This window comes from Ixodes scapularis, unplaced genomic scaffold (genome assembly GCF_016920785.2).
Source record: "Ixodes scapularis isolate PalLabHiFi unplaced genomic scaffold, ASM1692078v2 PGA_scaffold3__209_contigs__length_174095766, whole genome shotgun sequence".
NCBI classification, from domain to species: domain Eukaryota; kingdom Metazoa; phylum Arthropoda; class Arachnida; order Ixodida; family Ixodidae; genus Ixodes; species Ixodes scapularis.
In genome coordinates this window covers 92607429-92624489 of record NW_024609868.1, presented here as the reverse complement: position 1 = coordinate 92624489, position 17061 = coordinate 92607429, and the positions used below count along the sequence as shown (strand labels likewise).

At 45.2% G+C, this 17061-nt stretch overlaps 2 protein-coding genes across 3 annotated transcripts in view; both read right to left on the bottom strand.

Moving 5' to 3' along the window:
• Nucleotides 1-279: 279 nt before the first annotated feature.
• LOC8024088 (vesicle-trafficking protein SEC22b) lies at nt 280-7240 on the bottom strand. Its single transcript, XM_002404279.4, has 5 exons — nt 6761-7240; nt 5889-6001; nt 4245-4405; nt 2655-2801; nt 280-1061 (listed from the first exon to the last, which is right to left on the bottom strand). The coding sequence occupies exons 1-5, from the start codon at nt 6833-6835 to the stop codon at nt 913-915; spliced, it is 645 nt and encodes a 214-aa protein (XP_002404323.1). The 5' UTR covers nt 6836-7240; the 3' UTR covers nt 280-912.
• A 1998-nt stretch (nt 7241-9238) lies between these two features.
• LOC8024086 (bifunctional 3'-phosphoadenosine 5'-phosphosulfate synthase) overlaps nt 9239-17061 on the bottom strand; it is a 70359-nt gene continuing 62536 nt past the window's right edge. For both annotated transcript variants that reach the window (XM_040502073.2, XM_002404280.5), the window contains exons 9-12: nt 16658-16787; nt 15033-15175; nt 13665-13790; nt 9239-10393 (exon numbers count right to left, since the gene is read on the bottom strand). In XM_040502073.2, the coding sequence (XP_040358007.1) occupies nt 10154-10393; nt 13665-13790; nt 15033-15175; nt 16658-16787 (639 nt within the window). In that variant the 3' untranslated portion in view covers nt 9239-10153. The remainder of the gene's footprint in view (nt 10394-13664; nt 13791-15032; nt 15176-16657; nt 16788-17061) is intronic.

The window sequence follows — 17061 nt, the reverse complement described above, 5'->3', positions numbered from 1 at the left end:
GTTGTCGTGCCAGAAGGCAGAGGTCGAGGGACCAAAAACGTGGTGGAAATGCACCCCAGGCACTATGCCCTTACTGCACCGCAGAACGGTCGCTGCACTTTTGACTGTTTAAAATTGGCTATTGGCATTCATTTTCAATAGACTCCTTCAGATGAATGCATCTCTTATTTCCCAATAAAGAGAATATCAAAGGGCATTCCTATCAGCTCTGTGAGGTCTCCGGCAATAAATAATCGAATATGTTCCAATCAACTAGAAAAACTGGAAGAAAAAAATCAATCTGGCGGAGTTGGGTTGTTTTATTGATCGATTGGGTGTGTTACCATTCCACTACCCTGCCATGTTTTTTGGCAATTTCTATTGGGCTCGTGAAGAGAACGAACTGGAAGGCGTCCAATCGGAACCATTGTAGATAAACGTGTCACCATGTTGCGAGCAGTCTTGCTCCGTGCGTTTCAGAAACCTCCCGATTAATTCCTCCACATGGCACAGGCTTCCGTTCGTAATTGCGATGGCATCGGCAGACGCTGAGACGCGAGGAGTGAACCCAAAGGAATTTTCCTTGTATTTTGGCTAATCTCTGAGGAACCAGACCCAGCTAAGCGAGGTAAAGTTCTAAGGTATACAAGTTCTAGTTTACTGAGACTTTATTAGACAACTTGCACGAAATGCCGAGCATCATGGCGCACCCCCCCCCCCCCCCCCCCCCCCCTCCTCGGAAAGATACGAAGTCCCATACACTTCCTTTGTGGCACTTGTTTGCCGTGCCAAGCAGCAGGATCATGGGCCGACCAACACCGCGGTGAGCAAACTGGCTGTATTTACACGTAATACAATAACCGACGAGTGTAAAAGGTTAGGTGGCATGCCCGGGGAAGGGCGGCTGCAACTCCCAAACTGTGACCCCGTCAACTAGAAGATGTAGAAATACAGAAAGCCTACAAAGACTACGACCGCAACTGCTGCCAGCTTTGCATAGGTGGAGCGCAGGTTGAGATACCGGGCGTCCTTCTTGTACTTCTGGGACAACAGAGACAGATTGCTTGCCTTGCTGTCGAGCTCTGGAACAGTTCGAAAAGGATGTTAGCCAAGTTTGCTCCTGTGTCTCTGGCCAACATTGTAGCACACTTGTGCACACCCTATTTAGTGCTCTACGAGTCTCGCCTCCTTAAAAGTGGCATTTTTTACCAGCCAAGTTATGTAGTGGTCGGTTGTACAAGTGTGTGTAGCACAATTGCCCCGTAAGCTGAATCCCCATTGCAAAAGCCCCGCATCAACCTAATCTGCCAAGGGGCCTACAGAGGGTCTTTTAAGTGAAGAGAATGACAAAATGAGCTTAAATTGAACCATGGAAAAACCTGGAATGACATACTATTGTCGGTTACAATTCAAGAAGGTAGGAGAAGCTCCTCCCACAAGTGTGATGCGCCCGAATCAAATCCATCCGCAGTCGAAAAAATCTTTCACTTGTTCTGCTTCAATGAATAGATATTAGCTACAGAGTGATGCCAACTTGCCTCCTACTGCCACTTTTTAAGAAAGTGACCTTTGTATTAATCGGAGAGGGAACTGAGCTTCTGAATGTGGCCTTTGTATTCATTGGAAGGGGAACCTAACGCCCCAAAGTCGTATTTGTTTCCATCGGAGGGGGAAAACTCTCGTGGCTTCCACAACGCTAAGTCAAAGTCAAAAGATAAAGCAAATATTTACAGGAAGGCAACAAACACTCTCTCCTGCATTGGCCACGACGTCACGGAAACAATGGGATGCTACTAGATGCGGAGGTGGCAGAGGGATATATGAATCCCTTTGAGGGGCATTCGCCGCTACCTTCTTGACTTGTAACTTACTCCATTTGCATAGATCTGCATAACTAGCGATTCACTCCGCTGTCATAGAGATAAGCCCGGACGTAGAATTGTAGACTTTACCTACCTATATGGATACAAATATTTTTGGAACGACGTAAGAATGGAACTGGTGTTTGATGCTGCACATAATACATGTGGTGCCATGAGCTACGGGTTAGCAGTTTTGGCAGAACCCACTTCGTCAAAAATGTGAATCTGCACAAGCTTCAGAGTCGACGACAGCTTTGGTTTAGTGCTATTCATAAAAACTGTTTTTGCCAGCAACTGATATTTTCTGTTTGTTTTCACTTTTATTGTTTTAAAAAACACATGCAAAGGAAAAAAAAAATTTTAAACAGGCTAGATGGAAAAAGAATATTATAAAGCAAATTTACAACAAAGGAAAAAAATTTAGAGCTATATTTATGGCACAAAACAAATTTGTAGTTGGTTGTAGTCTATCTTCATTGTTTTTTATGTGATCCAGTCATTTGACAATCTAAATCCAAATAATACACTCAAAGTTTGCGTTAAAGCTTGGTATGCCAATCTTATTAATGTGATCTATGTGTGTTGAGATGGATCAAGAATCAGTTTTTTTTTCATAGAAAAGCAAGTTACGACAGTAAATCTTGTGGAATAAGCATAGACAGATGAGCCACTTCATGACGTGAAGGCATGTCGGGAAATACGCTTCACACTTGTACAAGGCAGGTTTTACAGGTATGTCTTGTAGTAGTTTATTGCAATTACTTATACAGCCTGACAGTTCAACCGCTGTAGAAATGCGTAAAAATGCCTTACCCGAGATCACTGATCCCCTTTGCAATACATCATCAATGTTCTGCACCATGATTCGCTGCACGTCTTGTAACTCTGAATTCAGGTTGGTCAGGTTTCGTCGTGCTCTGGAGTCCATGAACGATTTCTTGGCCTTCTGTATGTAGGTGTCTGTGCAACAGAAGCAAGGACATAAGCATTCAAAAGAAGGAAAGCTAAATAGTTGGCCTCATTCACAATTCAGTGCCACAAAGATGCCCGAGCATTATTTACAACGGAAGCTCGTGCTTAATTATACGCCCGTTACATGCACATTGAGCTCAACCACTACTGTCCAGAGATGAATGGTAGGGCCCTCCATGTTTCAGGTGCAGCCCGCAGCCAAACTTGACCGTGGTTAAGCATGGTTGGGTCTGCATCTCAATATGATGCAAGACCAAATTATGATTTATTATATGGATGGCTGCACATACAGAGCAGATATTTGATGATTTCCTACTAATAATAAGCAGGTGTGCCATGCATGAAACATTGGTGAAATGTATAAGATAAGTTTATTCATCCCTCAAAAATGTTGTATATTGTGGATTGTTAAGACAGCACATGACACCTCAAAATAAAATAAAGTTTGTTAATACAGAAAAAAAGTCTATATTTGCCCCGTTGGGCGTGTTTCTTACCTAGCACCAGTGCACTGCGGAGAAGCAACACCGCAGAAGTGAGCTCCGCGGATGCTGCTGCTCCGCAATGCACAGGTGCTCGGTAAGAAACAAGCTCAACAAGGTTGACAGAACAGAGAGTATGAATTACACGAAAACGCCCTATGAATTAAGCAGCTTATGAATACATTGAAAATTTAGTGGGACAACCTAAATTTTGAAATATGTCTGAATTGAACGAAAACGCCGTACGAATTAAGCAGCTTATGAATACATTGAAAATTAAGCGGGACAACCAAAATTTTGAAATATGTCTGAATTAACCAGAAGTATGAAATATCCAAGTTTGAATTATCACGAGCCTACTGTACTGTAAAAAATAACCTCTGTATACACCGTTTCACCTTACAATGGACTACAGTGGATGCTACGAGCCAGTTCAGTGATTTAAGTGCTGTGAATGTAACGTGACACTCGCATGGCATTCAATTGATTTCGATGGTGCTGCAGTCTATCGTTAAGCGACATAAAGCTTAGCCTGTGGCAACAGAAGCCCTGCATACAGTACTCACTTGTCGTGCTTTTGCTGCATGTGCACTGAAGTGTCACCAAAAGTAGAAAGTTCGCACCAAAGGTGGAGCTTCAACTGCAGACCTTATGTTGTGACAGGCTGTTGATAATTTACCTCCTATGTAATGTAATACCACATTATGCTTCTCTGCAGACCTCACGTTGCACTAGACTATTGATAATCTACCTCCTAGGTAACACAGCACCAAATTATGCTTTTGTAAAACAGAAATGTGTATGTGTGTGGAAAAGTGTGCGCACATAGTATTCTACAAGTGCAGCCGAGTTCGGCGACAGCCATAGTCAGCCTGAACCAACTGCAGAAAACTTCATCCACCCAGGCTGAACTCGAGGAAGACAAGCAGAGAGCAAAGGGTGTGCTCACCAAACTCTATGAAGCTGTAAGGCCTGTTCACGGAATTTACCCTGGAGCCATACTGGGAGTTAAATTCGTTCTGAAGATCTTCGAGGAAAGAGAATGCCAGTCTCTTCGAGAAGGACTTTTCTGTAAGCACCAGGTAGCAGACCCCATTCTCGATGAGGTAGCTGCAAAATAGCGGCGGGTCCCTTGATGTCTCATCAGCCCGCAATTTATTCTTTATTTATTTATTTTGAGCACACAGCCAGCCAAAGTGATGAAGCATATAATGGATTTTGCTGTGTTTTCTTCTAATTGCATCATCACAGTCTACATACACAACATACTTGTGAATATCAATAAAGTATTGAACATGCTCAAAAATTAGAGAAACTAGGCAGGTAGTGATGAAACTGTGAGAACGGCCACTTTGGAATGGCAACTAATTATAAATGTTTAATGTATACTTTGGCAGGCATGGCACAGACATAACCACGTGCATAGCAGAGCAGACAATGCACGTGGCTGCCACGCATAGGAACGAGGTTCGAACCCTGCCCGGCCTGGTTCTTTTATTTGTCAATGTTCTTCTGAAAAGTTCAAGCCCATTCTCGGGTGTCATTGTGTGTACTGGTTCAGAACATTCCTGAATGTGTATAAGCAGTTGTAGAACACTGCTACGGGACAGTCGCCCTTCTGACGCAGATGCAAGATGCGCGGTTCTCTTTTAGTTTGTAGGCACGAGTTTGCCTCATTAAAAGTTTATTTTCAGTTCCACATTCATTTCCTATTTTCATTCGTGACAATATATTAAACACTTTAGGTTTCTTTTGTTTTTTTTTCCAAGATACCTGCATCTTGGACATGTTTTCCAAAAATGGGTGGTAAACCACATTCAGGTGCCACTCATTTGGTCGAACGACGATTTAGCAAACAAAGTTCCGCCCTTGACCTTTTATCAAAAGACACTTTAAAGAATTCGGCCACCGCGAAGCGGTGTATACACTTAGGCCAGGTGGGTTAACATTTTTGTAATGAGCCGCCACAGACTGTTGCCGCGAAGCGGCGTCAACAGGGGGGCCGGGAGGGCTAGCATGCGCCCCAGTGATACACATCATTCGCTAAAATGTTGATTCGCTCAAATGACTGCTGTTCGCTAAAACGTCATTCACTCGTGTGATATGGACCCACTGCATTCTGGTCTAGCACATGCATGCATACATAGAAAAGGTTGGGCAAACAATATAGGAAAGTCAACTGTTTGTTTTAGTTGCCAAGTTATTAGGAAGACACTTTTTCGGTACATACAAAAAATGTAGAAACTCTAAATATAACTATGGTTCCCAGTTTAAGGCTTTAAATTGGAATCCGGAGAGGAATTATGTTCATTATTAGGATTCAGGTCAAAAATAGTTTGAATGGGAGAAGACAATGACCAAGATTTGCTGGACAAGATCAAGTAGCACATCACATTTATCTGCTTTCAAGTACTGCAACATTGCAAATTGCTGAAGTCACTTCCTGGTGTCAAATGTGCCTCGTGAAGATGAAACTCCTACTTCTCCCTCTTAGAAAGTGCCACAATCTCAGTTTTTCTTTTGAGCGAAAGTTTGGCACGTACTGCTCGTATCTGGCATCAACATCTCCGCAGATTAATAACAAGCTACTCACTGGAAGTTGTAAGGTCCAGTTTCAATCGTCGACTTGGAAAACGACTGATCATTCAACTTCTTAAAGAGCATTTTGGCCTGGTTCTGATATTCAGTGTTGCCTGGCCCCAGTTGCTGCAAATAGTTAAAACATTGTTGTTAGAGGCTGACATAACGAAACAGGTTTTTAGCAACTCAAGCAATCTTATTCACTGACAACCACATTTGACAAACTTGTTTTTTTGTCCCTGGTTGGTGGGTGCTGAAACACAAGACATTGTATGCAGTGTGTATACGAGATAGCTAATGTTCGCTTGTTTGCGTAATGGGGCGAGACCACACGATCGATCTACACCAGGAAGGAAGCACACTTGTTCCAGAAATTACTTTGAAGATTGCACCAAGATTTTGTAAAGATGTAAGCAAATTGAATCAGCTTTGCGAGAGGTCGTGACAACAGCCCATATGATCAACACGAAACAACTATTCGACACTCGAAGCCGAGGTAATGCACCGCGGGAGCTGTGAATGAGCTGCGAAACTAGCAACCCACAGGAGTTGGTTGAACTCTGGGGGAAATAGTTCGCCTATATATAAATACATTCATTCGTCATGTGTGGGTTCTTCAAATAAAAGACTACTTTATTTCTTCATTATTATTATTATTTTACTTATTTTATTTTCTGTTAACCTGAGTTTTTAGAGCGCGGGTGGGCGCACTAAAGGCCTGGCAAGCGACCTGGGTGAAGGTAGGCCTTTCAAAGGGCAGCTAATCAGGAAGAAGACGAGCGACGCTGCCATTTCAGCAGGAGCCCATATGCCGAAGGATACAGTACTAGTACCGGACTCCGAAACAATTCGTTGCACGTACTGGTAATCGCGAGAAGTTCATACCTGCTGATCGTCTTGGACAGAGGCCGACAGTGGGAGCCCGTCGGCGACCCTCGCGATCATTGTCATGAGAACCATGGTCGTTCTGCGGTCTCCGGAAGGCAGCCAACAGATGCACAGCCGTACAGGAAAAAAGACGGGGAACAAACAACTCCAGAGTAGTTACGCGAGAAACATCTCGCGACCACTAGCCGGCAGTGACGCGCCCGCAAATGAACAGATGACGTGTCAGCATGGTTGCCAAGCGTTGGGCGGTATAAAGCTGCTGACACATTTCAGCCAGCACATTTTGCGTGATCTTGCATGCGGCTACCTTCGAACCTTCACCCTACAAATATTTAAGCGTCTACCTTTTCTGCGGTTTCCACATCTCTTGGGGTTCAGGCAAGCCAGCGGGCACGGAGAGAGTAACTAAATGTCAGTGAGTCATATTTTAACCGGACAACGCGGAAACCTCCTCCACCTACGAGGGCGACCCACGTTGCCGAAAGCGCGCAATATGTGACGTCTTTGGTCCTGGGCTTACTACTGGTCAGAGCCGCTAAAAGCTTTTTTTTTTAGTCGAAATACAAAATATAAGTGTTGCGAACCGTTTCAATTATGTATGAAAGTAGGTTTTGTTCGGTATTTTAGATCAGAAAAGAAACAAATGCAGTTTGTAAAGTACGGAAACAAGAAAAGACCCGTCGACAAGCCCGCCACCAAGCGGTGAAAAGAACGGCGCATACTAGAAAAGGCTCCGACGAACAGCGAGCGTAGAAAGGTCCTGGATGTACGCGGCGGCGCTGCGGTTGTATACCGGCTCAAGGATCCGACCGGTTCCGAGCATTCCGAAGGCTTTCGGTGCGGGCTTGGCTGGCGATTTGGCCATTTGGCGGTATGGCAGCGCGAAGTGGCTCCCGTTCTGAACTGATCGATCTTTACACCGTGTTTGCTGTTGTTTGTGGCCAATGAAGTGTTATGCCAAATTAGTCTTTAATCGCGCAGCAAATGCAATGCGAGCTGCCCTGGCCGCCTGCTTCATACAGCCTATCTAACACGTGCTTTAGTGGCGCCCTCTCGAGCCGTCGACACAAAGTGTGGCAGCCGTGAGCGCTCGATGAGCTCACTATCTCCTCTAGTTCACGGCCAATCAAGCCAGGACCTTCGACGTCGTGAAGGAGGTTATTTTTTGCTCGTTTTTGTAATTCTAATTTGCCTATAACTTTTAAAATAAAGCAAAATTTGAGAAAAGAAAAGTTTTTTTAAGTTACTACGTTCAGTGCGCTCAGGTTCGGTGCAAATTAAAGACCAGTCAAAAAGTTGTTGCAGGGCCCCTTTAACCTTCTTTCATTGGCAAAACGATGATGTTTTTAAGAAGCCTTCCTTGTCCTTGTCCCACTGAGCGAAAAGTCTAAGTAAATGGCCATAAAAACGCGAATGCGCGGCACGCGTCCCGTTACCTTGGTGTCGTCCCTGCAGTCGTCATTAACCTCTAGGACTGTGAGGACACTCTCACTTGTCACATTACGTAAAAAATAAGCGGCGTCGGCGTTGCTGTGCCCGAAAGATAGCCATAACGATACGTCACCAAGCGTCATCAAACGTCATCAGCGTGGCACACCGAAAACTAGCTCACCAATTATTTTCATCAGATTTGTTATCGACTTTAGGTGGGCCATTTCTCGAAATAGTATGGCAAGTCCAGACGCAGCCGACGCTCCGAGGTAACGGGACCAATCAAGCGGCGTCAAAAGTGCTAGTCAATCGGCCTTTTCTGTTTCCTATACATGCCTCACACTCACGTCATATGACCCATTTCGCACCACAATTGGAGAGAAAGGCAAAAGCGCCTTTCGTACAAATCTTGAGTGACGGGTGAATCTGCTATAATCTTCTAGAGGGAGAATAGCGATGTCTGGACCATACAAAGGAGAGTCCCTGTGAGGAGAGGGTTCCTCCTTCCTCTCTTCTGTTGTGGTTACCGGAAAGCTGACGAAATGACGTCAGGTGCAACACATGTATTGGTTCAGCGACGATAGAACTTGTACAGAAACACGACAAAGACCATGAGAGTGTGCATTTGATACCGTTCGATGGGTCCTATCAGCTTGTAGCGGCCGCTGCATGCGGATTTGGAGGCGAAACAAAGTCTAACTTTGCAAGATCCAGCGACTTCACTGTCGCCAACAAAAACAGCGGGGCACCTCTTTGGGAAGCCCACCCTCCAGCAGGTGCATGCTCATTGCTTTTAGTCTTGCTTTGACTGCACACTCGAGGCTCGCACAACGCTGAAGCTTTATTGAAGGTCGGAGCGGAAGCGCTTACTGGAACCTCCCTGCCGTTCTAGTCATGTCGGCGACTAAAGCAGTCCAGATGTGATATGTTGGATCTACTGCAATGTGGTCGACATTTCTGCAAATAACGCGTCATTCTACCTTTTACGTTACCTTCCATTCCAAAATTCCAAAACCAGCATCGAAAAAACGGATGGCACGTACAGGCAAGTTTAAAACATCTTTATTAATAAAAAGTGTATATCAAGAATTCTCAAACGAATCGAAAGTCTGCCACAACAGTGCTGTAGAAAAAAATTGCACAGTGATCACCGTATGCGGTATACACGCATAATGCAGCCCAGACAGCTGCATAAAATAGTTCTCGTAGAAACTTTTAAAATATGTGGGAGCTTGCAGGCAGTAGTTGCAATAGCAGTGAGCATGGAAGAAAAATATTTCCATTGCTGCCGTCTTGATTACAGGTCTCAAGCTGATATATACTACATAAGAACAAAGCTTTCTTTGCGAGATTTCTTATAACTTACGAAGTTAGGTCGAATTGGTCCCACAATGAGTGTTGCGAAAACAAAGTATACAACGTGCCACATAAGAGGTAGTTCAGTGAGCACTTAGCACGAAACACTTTATGCCATTAAAACTTATGCAGGAGGAAATACAGCTGGCAAAAGACAATAGAAACTACAAAAAAAAAGAGGGAAGTAGCCCATACACTGCCAGGTCTTCCCTGCCTCCTCCTCATCGCATATCACCATCAACACAACGTTCCCAGGTCACCAAACGCAACACTGCTAAGTGCAACAAGCCCTCTAACTCACACATAGATATGTCTCTACTGCAACACTCCTTCTCGACACTCTTTGATCAGTAACAAGAAGACGACTGGCGCAAAAAACTATGCAAAAAAAACCAGCCGTGCGTGCACAACAGTCTACCGCATCGGCGCAATGCTAAAAACAAGTATACAAAAAATACTGCACAACGGGGCTCTTCTTCACGTATAATAATATAATATATTCTCTCTCATCAACTCCAACAACAGGTTTAAAAAAAGGCTCTGCAAAAACCGGTTTCCAAGTGTAAAAAAAAGATTAAAAAAAAAAAAAAAAAGAACTGTACATCAGTTTGCTAGGGAGCGGTAGTACTCGGAGAGGACCTTCCAGGCGGAAGGGTCCATGAACCCTGCCGGTGGCTCCTGGCCGCTTCTTGCCAGGGTACGCATCTTGGTGCCCGAGATGAACTCGAAGTCCTCTCTTCGCTCGGGCTCAAAGAAGGTCATCTTCTTCTTTTTTGTGTCGTAGGCAGCCACTTGGAACGGAATGATCTCCAGCTGGGTCAGGCCCGGTGCCATCGTGAGCACCTGCGCGAAACAGATGGCGAGCCTGTTACGACACTCAAGTGGCGAGGTGGCACCACGCGAGAAAAGAGCATGGCATACGAGTGAGGGAGGTAAGGAGCGGGTTGTTTCCCTCATAAAAATTGTTGTTAGAATTTTACTCAGAGTATCCAACAGACTCAAGAGAATATGTGGGCCAATATACCCACATAAAATGGGATAGCTCTCTATAGACACTTGCGTGGGTGCTGCCATCTTGGCATCACGTGACCCATCCGCCATCGCCAGCCTTTACTTTCCCACTGCTGCACTACTTGCAGCATTGCGTACCTGCGCTTCGCCAGCCACTGCCGAGGTGTTACATACGATGGAATCGGATTGTGAATGGGTCAGCGACACAAGATTATGGCCTAGACTCCAGAAACCATGCAAGTTCATTGCATTTGTGACGTTTTTGCCAGTGCGACTTCTGCAAATGTCGAGTTGACACAGCAAGGCTATCGCAGTTCTATCCATTGCTGCATGTGCATACTTTACTCTTTGCGGTCTTGTTTTTGGCTGCATATGGGCACTTAATTCACATAGGCGTTTGGGCAAGCGAAAAACTTGGTGCTCAGCTACGGACTTAGCCGTGCTTGCTCTTGCTGGTCGCATCGCTTGGTCGTAGTAGACTCCTATAGTCAGTTACAAGTCAAGAAGGTAAGAGAAGCTCCTCAAACAAGCGTGATGCACCCGTTTCAAATCCCTCCGCAGTCGAAAGAACAGTTCACTGGAAACGCCCCTTGTTCCGCTTCAATGCATAGATATTGTCTCCGACCACCCCTTTTCAAGAAAGTGACCTTTGTATTCATCGAAGAGAGAACCGAGTCCCTAAAAGTAGCCTTTGTATCCATCGGACGGGGAACCTAGCCCCCAAAAGTAATTTTTGTTTCCATTGGAGGGGGAATACTCTAATCTCCCTCTCATGGCTTCCACAACGCTAAGTCAAAGTCGAAAGATTAGTCAAATATTTACAAGAAGGCAAGACCTTCCTCCCGCATTGGCCGCAACGTCACGGAAACGATGGGATGCTATTGTATGCGGAGGAGGCGGAGGAATATATGAATCCCTTTGAGGGGCATTTGCCGCTACCTTCTTGACCTGTAATTTACTAGAGCGAGCTTCGCTCGTCGCTCGGGAGTCGTTTGCATGCGGTCTTTGGCGCTGCACCTCACCGCTCATCAGAAAAGTATCATGTTCAATGTTGGGTGCATCGGAATAAGTTACAGCAGACAACCTATGCATTGGGTAGAAAGTCTTGCGTGAATGAGTAGTCGCTAATGTGCGAGCGCGGCCTGAGAAAAAAGTGCTGCCATTCCCGTCTTAAAGATGCTCTGCTCAGGTTATCATATAAATTGGTGCATCGAAAACGGCACCAAGCACGGACAGTCCATGTGCTTCAGCGGGGCATGTTCAGTGCACACAGTGTAGTTCCAGACCTCAATGTCGTTATTGCAGCATTTTTGCAACCCACTACCAGTCGCTCAATCAGAGTGCAGGTGCAGGCTATGCAAGCTAAAATATAGGCTAGCAATGTCAGCCTGGGGTGCACACCGACTGGTGGCAGCTCGGGTAATTGACGTGCTGAAAGAGTCTATAGACCGTTCCATTAGGGTCATAGCAGAGAGGGTAAAAGAGAAAAAAATGCACTCCCCCTCTTACCCCGCGTTCCGTCCGCTTCGCCGAGTGGGCTGTAGCTAGCGTCCGGCTGGCGTGCAAGCTCTGTTTAAAATCGCGTCATTTTGGAATTTTCAAGCGCAGATGCGCAGATTTTGGTATGTCAGTTGTCGTGTAATATTATGCTAGATAAAAAGACCCACAGGGTCCGATTGCGCTGTTACCAGCGGGCAAATAAAAGAAAAAATAGGGAAAACTGCGTCAGATTGGCCGATCTCTTTGGCGAAAAGTAAATCCGGTTGCTGTATTTTTTTTACTATACAAAGTTCGTACTGGTGTAAATCTTTAGCGACCATGACTGGAAGTCTGAAATAATAAATAAAACGTGCTCTCATGCCGCAATACACGCAATAGTTTAGGGTAGTACTGCCGGCTGACTCAACTGCTATTTAAGTAACCGAAAAAAGATATGCTAGTTGATCATTTCGCAAAATAGAACAACAGAGAGCTATAGGCTCATTTTGGAGTAGCCACAACTATTCTAAGAACGCGAACCACTTCACAACGGCAGCCACGAGCGAGACTTCGATGTTCGGTAGAGCCCGCCGATACAGCCCAAAGATGGAGAACGGCAACCTCCCGGTTTGTCGTCTGCTAGCGGAGTCTGGCGCGAGCCCTCTCTCTCGTTTTACCCCGCCGAACCCGCTGAACTTCCCGGATGTGTGGAGAGGGCGCTGCGGGCGAACAAAATGGTGCCGCCCAGAGAGCGCTAAATGGAATGGTCTATAGACCAGTGGCTCTCAAAGGGTCTGCAGACTCTTTGGGGTCCCTGAAGGCCTTCTTGGGATCCCTGAAGCCCTCAACCATCAGTCAACCAGAATAAACCTTTTTTTTAATTGACACTGGCTATCCCACAAAGCTAGACAGACCAGACCGTGTGCACCAAGCGAGTATGGTTCATTAATTTTCGTTTCAGAGCTTTGTTGGTTTGCACACATTTAGTTTTCTTCATTTACCATTTTGTCATTTTTATCGTCCAAATCTCCCCCCCCCCCATCCTCCTTCCCCCGGTGGATGGGATCCCCATAACCCCTACCAATCATGAAGGGGTCCCTGAAATATCAGTGGTTGAGAAACACTGCTACAGACCGTTCTAATACAGAGGTAATATTGGCAGATGCCATCTTCGCAGTGTGTGCATATGGTACCTGCTCTGCTCAGTAGACAAAGTAGGTGTATGGGCCTATGGCAGCACGGTGCAAGGTCCATTCATTTCAAAAATGAATTTTACACCAATTGTAATGGCGTGAACAGTAGTTTTAAAAGGCCTATATGACTGACCTTTATTGAGGCAAGAAGTTTTGGAAAACATTTCTCAATGAAAATTGTTTGCAAAGTCAGTTCTCCTCTCGGGAGCAGAATAGTTTATACTACTAGCGGGGGGACAGAGGTGCCATAGGAAATTAACTTCTCAAGTCGTTCACTATAAAGCTGCAAAAGTGGCAGTGACTAAAGCAAGTACTTGGATTGATACATTACGCTTTTAGAGCAAGCATCTGTCTGTGCAGCTAGCAGGTGCAAGCTGGAGTACTATCTGGGTGGAAAAAGTGTGCGAGAGCGACTTTCAGAAGCTGCTCACCTTAGCGCCGTGCGTCGGGTCGTACAAGTCTCCCGGCTTCTCGGGGTGAGGCAGTCCCGCGGGATCCCTGCCCACAATGTAGAAGTTGCTGCCGCACACCATCCTAGCCTTGGCATGCCACTGGACCTGGGGAGCAAGCACAAGCCAAAGGCTTACTGTCACAGCAAGAGTCGGGGGATGTTCTCAGAACACTGAAGCACTCAACCCTAGTGCTAGAGCTCCACCATGGTGCAGAAATAGATATAGCTACAAAATGGCGGCCCTGCACAATCAAATGAAACTAGGGCAGGAAGACTAGGCAGAGCTGGCTTACAAATAGAGAAATGGGCCAACCTTTTTTATTCACAAACTTAATTACGGGCTACTTTATATAGAAAGTCCTAGCGAAAACCCACACCCTTATCATACATTCCGACGTGTTGTAATCTGGGCGCTGTTCAGAGCTCCTATAAAGAAGCCTAATTCTGTATTAGTCGAGGCTTTATAGCATGAAAGCAGCACAACCACCTTCTGTCGTGATGGGGTCACAAAAGAAGGAGCTACCACAGCAAAAAACAAACAAATGTGGATAAAATGGAAGATGGCGCAAATGCCCAAGTCTGAAAACCAACCTTCCAAGAAAACCCAACTGAGGAAATATGATTCTTAATAACTGTAATAAAACCTGGAGATGTGATATCGCTATTTAAATTTTTCATTAATTTGGCTTTTGATATAAGCACAACTAGAACTGAAGAAAATCAGTCGCAACTTACTAGCAAAACGACATGCAGATGCTGTGCAAGGGTACGATAAATTTTTACACTGTTTCAATGGGCAAATATATTTGAAGCTAGCATACCTGAATAATTCTCGCGTAAAAACATCCTGTTAATAGAGAAGGGTCACTTGCAACGCCTTACAATATCATTTATGCTAATGAGCCTCATTCCCACATGTGCACAGCCTACATATTGCCAGCACTTTCACATCATTGGAGCGAAAGCTGAGAACTAGGGATGTATGAATACAAAATTTTCAAATACGAATAAAATACGAATAATGCAAAAAAAGTGACTTTGAATACGAAATATGCACCTAAAATAAAGGCTAAAGGTTTTGACAGAACGTCGTGCAACGCTTTTATCCACTGCGGCTGAATATTCACAAAGAACCCATAGGAGGCAACGAATCAAATATAAATTAAATACGAAAAGTATTCTATTCATATTTGAAATTCTGAATATTCGCACAGCCCTACTGAGACACATGCACGGCATAATTATCTTCCAAGACTGTTAGCTCACAATCACATACATCGCAGATTTCACCCCAGAGTGAACGGTGAGCAAAAGAGGCCCTCCTCAAAGAGACAAGCAGTGGTGTTACCTCAGTGGGACCAGCATACATCATGGGGGAAGGAAAGATGGCCAGGACGGTTGACTTGGGGTCGAGCACGCCACTGTCCAAGACCGCCTTGTGCTGCTTCATGCGAATGGCCAGTGGGACGTCATCATCTTTGGTCCACCCACCTGGAATTCGGACAGAAGACAGCCAGAGTCAGCATGCTACTCGTTTATTGCGCAATAAACCTATGTCTGTAGTGAAGAAAAATGTAGCGTCTATCCAAAAAAAATGGGCAGTACCACATGGCTTCCCAAAGTTCGTAATCTCCCATTATCATTGTCGCCAACAAGTTCACTTCTTTGCCTTATTTCACTTTCGCTTTTAGAAGTGCAGTGATGTGATTGGTCCAAGTCATTTTAGAGCACGCTTTGGAGCAGCCAAAAGTACATTTTGGAGCAGCAAAAAGAATGTTCGGAGCATAAGCACGCACTTCATTTACTGTGCATATTACGTTAAGATTCATGTGTTGGCATGTCCACACGATGCAAAAAATACATTTAGGTGATGCCACTCAATCCGACGGAGCATCCAGATTATGCTCGGCATGCCTGGTGCTTCTCTTGAACGTGGCTAGATAGAGCCCGGATCAGGGGTCCCATCCATCTGCTTCTTCCTCATTATATCAGCACTCCCTCCCCATTGCATTAGGAAGGAGAGTTTCTTCCTCAGAGGTTCACTCACCTACGTGGCATAACAGCGCTGTTTGCAAACGCAGGCCTTCTCTGCCTCTTCTATTTCACTGTACGCCTCTTGGTTTGAGCACCCTCTGCGTTGGTGTGAAACAAACTAGTCCTGGTTCGAGGCTAGCTCCGAACACAATTATCTGCGCCTCTCTTTCAGTGAATGGCACCTAAATATGTTTCTTACATCGTGCCTATCAGTGTTGCGGAGTTGCTGCTCCGGAGTGGAAATGATTCCGAAATCATTCCGCACTTTCGCGACCCCGAAATGGAATGGAATGGCGGCAGTGCTGGGGGGAATAAAATGGGAATGGTATTGGATACCTTTTACTTGGAATGGAGTGGGAATGGAATGGGCCCGGTTGTTATGTGCAATTCGTTAGCGCATGGTAAGTGGCTCTTAAAGGGCGTAATTTACCAGGAGACGACTGACGGATTGATTGTCTCACTGGCTTATGCGCCTACGAGGATGAAAATGGTGCACCCTCGGTGAGGCAACCAAAACTGAATAGATGTAGAGGGACAAGGTGTCATTCCTGGTGCCGCGAGACGCGACAAAGTGGCTGTTATAGTCATGCGTGATCAGCATGATGTAACTAGTACTGTTGCAGACAGGATTGGAACGACAGGGCTTCTTTTTCGAATGATCGGCCTCCAGCACAGTCGTGTTGCCTTCGGTCGTACTTTGGCTGCACGTGCATGCTCGCGAGACGCCCAAGCATTACTGAAGGTAGGAAGCTTGCCCTTGGGGGTAGGTCAGCTGAAAGACCACCCTGCTGTCTAGTTTTGTCAGCAACTCTAGTGCAACATAAGGCACTTGGTTATAGAACAAATAGAAGCAAAAACACTACAATTGTTGAGAGCGGAGCATCGTGAAAGCTGAAATCGCAACTACTTTCACGTATGCTACAATTCGAGATGTCGTACCCAGAGGATGGAGCAGAAGCACGGGCTTCTTGTAGCCTTTCTCCATCAAGCGCCTCTTCGTGTCTTGCATAAGAAGCGCATGTCCATTGTGCACCGGATTCCTCAGTTGGAACGCAAACACGGCATCCGCCTAGGAATTAAAAGAGTTTGTTTGTGAGGACTGTACGAAACTGCAAAAACGTTGACTCATTCTCAAGGAAAGCTCGTGCACCACTATGCAACAAAGATGCAAGCCAGAACATTCACTTTTGTAGATTAAAAAAGCATGACTGCAGCTTAAAGAATTTCTACTTTATAAACATCTGCAAATAGTGGTTTTTGAGTTCAAAGCCAATAAGAAGTAAATTGTGGTTTGGTAGAATATATCCGAAACGAATATTGAAGAGCTTACCCAAGCTTTTCAC

Excerpts from the sequence above, each read along its gene's own strand:
- LOC8024088 (XM_002404279.4), bottom strand. The coding sequence starts at position 6,835 with ATGGTTCTCATGACAATGATCGCGAGGGTCGCCGACGGGCTCCCACTG. Across the intron at positions 6,002-6,760 it reads CTGTCCAAGACGATCAGCAG|CAACTGGGGCCAGGCAACAC; the intron begins GTATGAACTTCT and ends AACTATTTGCAG. Across the intron at positions 4,406-5,888 it reads ACTGGACCTTACAACTTCCA|CTACCTCATCGAGAATGGGG; the intron begins GTGAGTAGCTTG and ends GCTATTTTGCAG.